General features: G+C 44.2%; 1 protein-coding gene across 4 annotated transcripts in view; it reads left to right on the top strand.

The window, feature by feature from the left end:
- The first annotated feature begins 305 nt into the window (after positions 1-305).
- The window catches only part of ylpm1 (YLP motif containing 1), a 25,969-nt gene continuing 15,944 nt past the window's right edge, over positions 306-10,330 (top strand). The window contains exons 1-12 of one of the 4 annotated variants that reach the window (XM_056363277.1): positions 306-1,170; positions 2,586-2,807; positions 3,407-3,445; positions 3,969-4,157; positions 4,350-4,864; positions 5,774-8,341; positions 8,729-8,852; positions 9,077-9,221; positions 9,316-9,405; positions 9,511-9,691; positions 9,812-9,835; positions 9,947-10,137. In XM_056363277.1, the coding sequence (XP_056219252.1) occupies positions 613-1,170; positions 2,586-2,807; positions 3,407-3,445; positions 3,969-4,157; positions 4,350-4,864; positions 5,774-8,341; positions 8,729-8,852; positions 9,077-9,221; positions 9,316-9,405; positions 9,511-9,691; positions 9,812-9,835; positions 9,947-10,137 (4,846 nt within the window). In that variant the 5' untranslated portion in view covers positions 306-612. The remainder of the gene's footprint in view (positions 1,171-2,585; positions 2,808-3,406; positions 3,446-3,968; positions 4,158-4,349; positions 4,865-5,773; positions 8,342-8,728; positions 8,853-9,076; positions 9,222-9,315; positions 9,406-9,510; positions 9,692-9,811; positions 9,836-9,946; positions 10,138-10,330) is intronic. The other 3 variants (XM_056363274.1, XM_056363276.1, XM_056363275.1) reach the window with 3 other exon arrangements.

Genomic DNA, 10,330 nt, shown 5'->3' with positions numbered 1-10,330 from the left:
CAGTCATACAGTTATATATATATATATATATAAATAAATAAATAATAATAATGATAAAGTTATAATACATGTGTGTGTTAACAAACACGATTAATCAAAATAAATTTACATTACATTGCATTTTGACCTTAATCACAAGACAAGTGGGACAAGAAGGAAAGAGAAGGAAATACAGACTCGAAAACAAAAGAACAGTGATAGCATGTATGAATAAACATTTTTCATCAAAACGTATTTATATATTTCATAACACAGACAAAATCACCACATAAAAAATTGGAGAGAAACGGACGTCGTCACCTGACGACATGTGACGTGTTTCCGTCATCAGCTGTTCATCGACACTACCGTGTCTGAATGGTTTTTGTAAAGTATTTTCACAAAGCTAAACGGGCAAATTTCTGTCTTTCACGAATAACAGTTTCCAGCTACATATGCGGTAATTAAAAACTGTATCTAATGGGGCCTGTTCCAGTCTGGGAATGAAAATGTAGCTAATTATTTTATTAAAGGTAGGTCAACGTTAGCTGTTAGCTTTGTTAGCGTTGTTAGCAACTGAGACCCGGCTGCGGGTGAGCACAAAGGCCGTGCACACCGCCTCGCTTTTTAACAATGTATCCCTCCTGGGGAAATTATGGTGGACCTCAGTCGCAAAATTACGCAGGACCTGGGCCTCGTAAGCAACCAGGTGCTAGCCACCCCGGGCCGGCAGCGGGGTTCGGGGGCTTCGAGGCCCCATCCGGCGGCTCGCTGTTCTCCAGCCTGCAGGAGCAGCATCTCCAGCAGATGCAGCAGCTTCAGATGCTGCACCAGAAACAGCTCCAGTCTGTGTTACAACACGGCAACAGTGCCAGTGCGTTCGGTGGTGGGTATTCAGGGCCGTGGCATTCAGAGACCTCAGGACATACGGACAGTGCTGGAGCTCAGGCATACTATAAACAAGACGAGACTTCGGCTCAGCCGGCGAGAGGCCCCCCTGCTCCCAAGCAGAGTCACCAACAGCCTCCTCCGCCTCCACCACAACCTCACCCCACGGAGCCCCAACCGTGTCCTCCCCCTCCAGAGACTCTATTATCCAAGCCGCCGGAGAACACCGGTGCTCCCAAAGCCACCGAGGCCAGTAAGAAGGATTCATCCACGACAGAAGAGGACAAATCCCTACCTTTGCAGGTAATGTCTTGTATGGGTTTGTTTTACATGCTTTGGTGCTAAATCACATCACTGTGATAAATATTAACGCCTTCTTTGCTCCACCTGCAGACAGAACTTGCGACATAACAGCTTAGTAAACTTTTTTATTGATGTTATAAGAAATTACCCCTTTTCTTTCTGGAAGAGATGTCCCTGCCCTGTTTTGGTGACAGGATATGTCATGCTTGTGCAAACAAATAAACAAATGTAATACTTGCAACTATCACACTGTCCACATCAAATAGGTAATATAAGTGGGGGAAATCATGTGATATTCAATAAAGGCATTAAAGGTTATGGAATTAAATAATACTCACTGTGTGGTATTAATCACACAGAGACTAAACCAGTATATCTAATGTACTATTTTGTTTTCAGAACTGCCATAACTCATACACTGAGACGTGAAACCCATGTGCAGTGTTAGAGGGAACTAGGGATGTGTCACACACACAAGGAATTGGATCAGGACCAATAAGAGTTTCTATTTTAGTAGATTTGTATCCGCTGCTTTATTTTTACTTGGGATATGCCCACTGCTAAATATAAATACTGATTGGACTTGTTGACAGTAGATTTACTATGAAATGACTTAAAAACGGATTAAGTATGCACTGATTGGCACATGCTGTAGTGTTGTTCCTTCCGATCAAAGACCACCAGATGCTTTCAGTCAGAGCACAGATGATAATTAGTGAAAATACTCGATGTGGTCTTTGTTTGGGTGAAAAAAGTAGATATTCTTGTCCTCAACAACATGAGGTTGTGTTACTGATAATAAGGTTGACTCTTTGTAATAACAATGTAATACATTTGAGCTTAGTAACACATTTGTGCTAGGTAGTTGATAATTACTACTTCATAGAACATTAATACAGAAAGCACAAGCTACCTTCAGTAATCACGATATTAGTCAGAAAAACATTATATTATATATATAATTGAATTCAGCTGTATGGCCTTGTGTTGTAGATGTATAAGGTCAAATGATTAGAGTAGAGCTGTATGATGTGCAATGTTAAGCATGTTAATAAGAAACCAAATAAGTAATATTAAAAGTTAAATCTAGTATTTGTGAATGTAGTGCGTTTTGACCATCACTAAGTCTGTAAAATGTTGCCATTTTCAAGTAACACTCTGAGGACTTAGGGTTTAAATTTAAATAAATGTGAAGCCATTGTGTGTTTCAGGCCACTGACAACATTTGAAAGTGTTATCCTATCACAGTTTTATCCTGTAACATTGAGCTGGGAGGTAAACATTCGCACTGCCACAGTAAGAACAGATATCTGTTCCGTTTCAGGGTTTGTAACATAAACGTACTAAGTGAAATGAAACGGACACGGTTTCTCGTGTGCTTTCGTCAGACATGTCTTTGTAATTGTTCCATCCAGGAGCAACAGCAACTTTGGTACAAACAGCATCTTCAGAATCTACAGAAGTTAAAGCAAGAGAAAGCCAAACAGAATCAGAAAGAGGGTGATGGTCCTGTGCTGCCACCCGCGGGCCATGGACTTCCTCCCCCTCCTCCAATAGAACCACCGAAAAGCACACCTCCTCCACCCCCTCCAAAAGATGAGCCCCCACTACCACCCCCACCACCTGAGGACTTAAGGGTAAGCATGCCTAACATGGCAGAGAGGGGTTTCTGTAAGAAGTCAAACTTGTCTCGGTCAAAGGGGAACTCCACTGGTTTTACACATCAAAGGGTCTTTACACATCTTAGGGAATGCTGCAGGATATGTGATAAAATTGTATAAAGCCTTTTGTGGCTCCAGAGGGAGCTGCGCAAAATCTGAAATATTGAAGTGATGTCACTTGAGTCGGTGTGGATTGGGGCTGAAGACTATAAGTTGGAAAATGGGAAAAGAAAATATGGCGGTGTGGAGTTCAAAAGAGATGAGGTTACTAGACCTCTGTCGCCTGCTCCTCATCTCTGCTTGAGACTAGCAGTAATGAGCGATTGACACATGGTGTATGTTGTTGAACATTTGTGGAGGTCTGTGCTCTCTGAGTGCCCTTTTCCTAGTTGTACAATGAAACTAATGACTATGTCAATAATTCTGTTGCTGTTAATTATTTTTTCACATTCATTGTATTGCTTACTCAACAGCCTTTAAGAACATGCCAAATACAGTTTAAGATAGAGTATACCAGACAGGTTCGGTTATCACTAGATCTAAACATTGTTTATATTTTTTGCATTAATTTTCAGGGTGAAAATGTAGGAAAACCACCTATATTTACAGATACAGTAAGTCTCACCACCCACCCTCCCATTACCATCATGTCCAGAAATATTTAGCCCAGATTCTTGTGATAACTGCCATGTCATGAATGTGTGAAGTTCACAATACTAAAGCACATTCATTCTTCCTTCCCTTCTAATGGTGATCAATGATTGTAATAATGTCTGAGGTAATTAAATCAAGGGGAACATTGATTTTGATTGTCTTATGTGCCCAGTGTAAGTTACAGAAGTGCCCAGGCATACATACTTGACCTTCGTCTTGCTTGTCTGTAGGAAGAGGAAGAATTGTGACAATAGAATCTATACCAAATCGTTTAGATGCCCTCACTTTGCTGATTGTAAATACATTTACCGAGAATGTTGTCGTGTTTGTGTGATTGTGTAATATGTTCTCAGCAATATGTTGCCTCCATCTCAAAAATGTGTCATCCGTTCCATCACAAACTACCCTCACCTATGTCAAAAATACTCTTTGCAAGTTACAGAGCCATGCTTTGCTTCAATCTGGCCTTGTTTCTGTTTAAAGCCCGAAGTCCCACAAGACCCAGCGGAGGCCGCCCGCCTCCAGCAATTACAGGCTGCAGCAGCACAGTGGCAGCAGGTACAACAGCAGAGAGCAGGCTTACAATACCAGGCTCTCATGCAACAGCATGAAAAGCTTCAGCAGATCCTGGAAAAATACCAACAGCTGATTCAGCAACCTGCAGACCTTCAGGTAAATTATAGTTTATTTAGCATTAACTTCTTACTAGTTGTTTTTCGTGGTCTGAAGATTGGCCTATACAGAAAGTGAAAGGAGAAAGTTTTAATTTTTACATGTAATGTCTTGATGGTTTCTTCATTCTACATGTACCTTTTATGATAATACTAATGAATAACATCCTTTCTTTAATGTCCTTTGTTGCAGTCTATGTCTACTGAAATGCAGCTGAGGCACTATGAAATGCAACAGCAGCAGTTCACCCCTTTATTTCAAGACTGGGGTCGCTCATTTGCCCTGTGGTATGAACAGTTCCAGACCTATCCCCACAAAGACCAGCTACAGGACTATGAGCACCAATGGAAGCAGTGGCAGGAACAGATGAATGCCACCAATACCCACCTTCAAGAAAGGGTGGCCACTCTGACTACCATGGTGCCATTTACCTCTGGCCAGTATAATAGTGGGATGATGGGACAATTTGGCCAGTACCCTGGACAAGACATGCAAATGCAACAGCAGTCACTAAACCAGGGTGTGCAGCAATCTCCAGTTGCAGTTGGTCCCAGATCTCAAGGTCCACGGCCCACTGGGTTTGGGCCACATTCAGAATCACCTGCTGGACCCCCTGTGAGAGGAGGTGGCCCTGCTGGCATAGGAGTCAGACCCCCAGGTCCCCCCACACTTCAGCCACCAAGCATCAACAGCGTTAGAGGTCCACGGTCAGTAGGAATTGTTTTGTACCACTGTGATAGCCATTTTTTAATTAAAAATTGTTACATTTGATACAGGGCTGTCACTTTTTCAAAAGATTGAGTTCAGCCTAATTGGAACTGGCACCTTCAGTGCATTCAGGAAATATTCAGACCTATTATATATTCACCTTTTCCATATTTTGTTATGTTGAAGCCTTATGCTAAAAGCCGTAAAAACTGAAATAACACATTGACATAAATCTCGCTATCTTATTGGTGCTTGGTGATCTCCTTTTTATGAGCAGACAAGGGTGATGTGCCACTTGTTTCTGGTACCCCTGTTGCCTCATGTGGGTGGCAAGCTAGAAGGTGACTCCTTAGATTTGTTATTGTTGCAGAGTAAGGCAGCACTTCTTACAAAGTAGGCAATCTTTGTTGGTAATTTTCCTTATCTTTTGGTGAAAAACCCAAAATGCTTCCATACACTGCTTCTCAGATAGTCTTGATTATCCAATCATGACAGCTTTGCTTGCTTATGTCGTTTTCTATTATTATTGATTAGCTTAGTTTACTGATGCGTGAATAGGCTATTCAATAGGTGAAGCCAAAAAGCCAAAGGCAAACTACTTCAAAGCATCTTAGCTTGTAAACTGTATGTATTGAATTTGAACAGGTCATTAAAGCTTAAATATTTAATTTTTGCTACATTTATACAAATGTTCGAATTGTGACAGGCCTAATTTTAGAATGACTTTCCAAAAGAAAAATTTTCTCATAAAATCAGTTGAGTTTTCAGGTGGGCTGTTGAAATGACGCACAGTACTTCATGCTCACAATACATATTTATTGTTTTATAATATTAGGCTGTTCCTGTGTCTTTAAAAGAAAGCTTATCATAATGTTTTCTTACTATTTTTGTTGTCTTACTTATGCCAGAGGAAACAACCCTAGATTTGACCAGCCACAGCAGCGCTTTGATGGGCCCCCAAGGTTCGACCAACCACAGCAGCGCTTTGACGGGCCCCCAAGGTTCGACCAACCACAGCAGCACTTTGACGGCCCCCCAAGGTTTGACCAACCACGCCCGCGCTTTGATGGGCCTCCCAGATTTGACCAACCACGCCCGCGCTTTGATGGTCCCCCTAGATTCGATCAGCCACGATTTGGGCAGCAGCCTAGGTTTGAACAACCCCCAAGGCCACCTGGCCCTCCGCCTCGTTTTGAACGCCCACCCGTGCCCCAGCAAAAACAACAGCAAGGCCCCCAACCTAAAGAAGAAACAGCCACTAAACAGCCTGCCAGTATTGAATCCAAGACTGTAGGAAAATCAGCCACGCCACAGACTGAAAAAGAAAAAAGTGAATCTGAAAAAGTTGAGAAGGTAAATGCTGAAGACTTAACAGATGACAACTTACTCGGAAATGATGGTTTTTTTGTTCAAAGTGACCCCATTCCTCAGACATTACAGACAAACCCAGAGAAATCAGATGGCAATGAGGCCTCTGAAAAAAGTGAAAATACTAAACCTGTTAACAGCAAGCCTTCAGTAACTGCTTCTTCCTTATCAAAAAATACTGTTGCTCAAAATCCCATCAAACCAGATGGACCATTGACAAACAGCAAGCCCCCAGTGGTACCAAAACCCCCAGTAATCCAACAGGAGCCACAAGCTTCTGGCCAAATGCAGTCAAGACCAGAGCCTCCAAGGCCTCCTCCTGGTAGGGGTCGAGGCCAGCCCCCAGTGCCTGTTCAGGTGCTTGGGCGAGGTCGTGGGCAGAGGGGCCGTGGAGAGTTCAGAGGATCAAACACTGTCCCGCTTGGGGAGGAGATGGGAGAAATGTCCTATGATTACATGCCACCGGAAGAGGAGTTGGGGATGCCAGAAGAGCAGCAAGAATATCACTGGCAAGATCCTTCATACAAGGAGTTTGGAGGTGAGGAGTCTGAGGTGCCCCCTGAAGAAATGTGGATGCCGGAGGACCATCACTTTGCAACAGAGGAAGAGTATTATGAAGAGCCAATGGGAGGACCCCCTATGGGGAGAGGAGGACCCCCAATAATGAGAGGAGGCCCCCCTATGGGTAGAGGAGGCCCACCTATGGGTAGAGGAGGTCCACCTATGGGGAGAGGTAGACCGCCTATGGGGAGAGGAGGTCTACCTTTGGGTAGAGGGGGTCCACCTATGATTAGAGGAGGTCCACCTATGGGTAGAGGAGGACCACCTATGGGTAGAGGAGGTCCACCTATGGGTAGAGGGGGTCCCCCTATGGGTAGAGGTGGTCCCCCTATGGGAAGAGGGGGTCCCCCTATGGGAAGAGGAGGACCACCTATGGGAAGAGGAGATCCAGCGGACAGGCACTGGGAAGAACCTGAATCAGTGGAGTACTCAGAGGAAGATGACCCTTACTGGGGAGAAAGGAGACCTCCTCCAATGAGAGGAATGAGACCCCCATTTCCACCTGGCCGAGGTCGTCCTCCACGTGGTCATCCTGGTTTCATGCCCCCAGGACGAGGACGTCCCCCTCATCCAGTACATGGGCCAATGGATCACGGGCCATTAGGCCATGAAATGGACACGGATGAGACTGAAGTTGATCCAGCAGGGCACCCCATGTACCATGGACATGACCCTCACAGCCACCCGATGCATCCTGATGTAGGAAGACGCAGGCGTTGCATGCCACCGCCGCCCCATGAAATGATGGATCCTATGGAGGAGCCTTTGTACGATGAAGGAATGGAGAGAGACTTAGGGTGGCGACCGCCACATGGCATCGGTCCCCCTCTGCCTCCACATGAGATAATAGATAGGGGAGGAATGAGGAGGAGACCTATGGGTCGAGGAATGGCAAGAGGTATGTGGCGGCCAGGTCCAACACATGAGGAGTATGAAGAGGGATATAATGAGGGTTACGTTGAGGATTATGGTCATGGTGAAGACGGATTTCGCTGGCGGACACCACAGGACTATCCTCCTGATGACTATCGGCCAGAGGCCAAGTACTATGAGTCTGAATGGGACAGAGATCGTGCGCCTCCTGAGAGGGACTATCCCCCCCGCATGCCTCCACCAGAGTCCTACAGAGATGGCCATTGGCTAGAGGAAAGAGAAAGAGAAAGAGGTCACCCATATCCATATGATGAGCTTAACAGGGGTAGAGGAGAACTTAGAATCCGTGAATACAAGGATGAGCCACCATACCGACAGGAAGAGCCACCATACCCACTACCACCCCCTTCAGAATGGGATAGGCCTTCAAGACTCCCTCCGCCACCAGAGAGAGGGTATCCTCCTGACTATGAAGATCGCAGACCTCGTTATGAGGACCACAGGGATGAGCCTCCTTTGGATAAACCTCCCCTTCCTGCTGCACTTGTAACGAACTTACCAGAGAGCTCAGTTGAACCTGCACCACAAGGAGCAAGTGGAGCAAATGTACTTGCTCTCTCTCAACGTCAGCACGAGATCATCTTGAAAGCTGCTCAAGAGCTTAAACTTATACGGTAATTTCTAGACTTTCATTGTTGATTAATACATTATATAATAGGTTCATGCACATTACATTCTGACTTAGCTCTTGTGGCATCTAGTTATGCTAATTGCATTGTTGTTAATTGTTAGCCTAGGTTTTGAAATCTTCACCTGCGATTTCTGCCTCCATCCAAAAACAGGGGAGGTGAATGGAATTGTGGTCCTTGCATCATAAAAAAGCTTAACTGACTTACCTTTACACATGGCAGTGATCGAAGTAGAAGGCTTTTTTTGCTTTTCGGCTGTTTTGTTTTCTGCCATTTTGTTACTGTATTGCCTACTCTACTTTATGGTCGAATGGATTTTGTGCAACTTTTAGGTGAAGTTATCTACATTATAACATTCTTTTGGGTTTACAGGGAACTGCAGGAGGGGAAGACCACTGGTGCTGAACCTCAGCCTGCACCAGCAGACGTCTTGCCTGAGCTTCCTGCTGGTCTTCTCGGTTTGGAGATCCCGCCGGACGTCAGGAATGTTTTGAAGGTAAGTGATAGTTACCAACGAAGACTGCATTGTTGTAAGAATCGCAAGACCATTGGTTATGCAAGTTGATTCAAAACACATGGCATGTAAGGAACAGCATGGCCACTAAAGTACACAAGGCATACTTTGCATTTTCCATATATTTTCAGTAAATCTATTTTAATTATATTTCTACTTTGCAATTTTATAATTAACTGCTATGATATCAAATCGGTCATCCTCAGGGCATGACTGCAGCAGCACAGACAGCTGCAACTGAACCTGTGGCTTGGGATGCAAAGCCCGCTGCCACAGATTGCCAGTCAGTCCACTCTGCTGCGCCCACAGCTCCAGTGATACCAAAGACTGTGGATTATGGACATGGACATGGTATGAGAAGCAAAAAGGAATATATTTCTTCATTTTAACAGATTAAGCAAATTATCTTTCCAGACACTGTTGCTGATATTGACACTAATTTCAGAGCCTGGTGCCACTGTTGAGCGGATCTCTTACGGTGAGAGAATTGTGCTAAGGCCTGACCCGGTGCCATTAGACAGGGGTTATGAAAAAGGTGAGTTTCAATACTGTCAAGCTTATATTTTTCTACTCAAATAGAGCTTGTTTATGCAACTTTCTTACCATTTTTCACTGATGAACTATTTAATTCTCCTCATAGAACCCCTTGGTTCCAGAGATCCTTATAGCAGAGACCTGTATTATGAGAGACGATCAGACCCTTACATGGACCGCCGGGAGTACAACAGAGAGAGGGAGTTATACAGAGAAAAGCCTCCACTTGAATATGAAAGAGAAAGATTTGAGAGGGAGCGCTATCCCCCAAGAGAAAGAGATGACAGGTAACATGTTTCCTCTGTGGCTCTGACACTCCTTCTTTCTTTTTTTTTCAAACTGTGGGGAAGTGTACTGCTTCCGTACATATATAATATTCTTTTCTGTTTGTCTGTTTTTGATTCAAGCACACAGTCCATGGTTGAGGAAAGGTACTATATCACACTGTGTCATACATTGTGATTAGTCATCAGTGTGTGCCAGTTTGAAACAAGAAATTCTGTTGAGGAAATGAAACTTAATACAACTCCTCCCCTGTGTAGATCTCCACTGGCACCTCCTCTACGCTCAGGATACAGGGACAGAGAGTGGGATGTTCGAGAGAGGGACCGAAGTGGCAGTCGTGATCGAGATGAACATTATGGAAGGCCTAGCTACGACAGACCTCCATACGAGCGCGCTGGACTTGACCGCAGTGGGCCTGAGCGTTACGGCCATAGCTCTTCACCTTACGGTATGTTCAGTTCCACATCTGTTAACAGATGTGTGTTCACATGCACAACTGTGTTTGGTAGAACTTCAACTTTTTACACTCAAGTCCCAAATTTTTTTGTGACTAAAATTAGATTTCTGCATGATAGAGGGAATGTGGGGAAACAGTTTCAAAGCAGTAAATTGCATTTATAATTGAAAAATTTTTAATTTCA

Source organism: Seriola aureovittata, chromosome 19 (genome assembly GCF_021018895.1).
Source record: "Seriola aureovittata isolate HTS-2021-v1 ecotype China chromosome 19, ASM2101889v1, whole genome shotgun sequence".
NCBI classification, from domain to species: Eukaryota; Metazoa; Chordata; class Actinopteri; order Carangiformes; family Carangidae; genus Seriola; species Seriola aureovittata.
The sequence above is the reverse complement of the archived record's forward strand: the minus strand, read 5'-3'. Positions and strand labels throughout refer to the sequence as shown.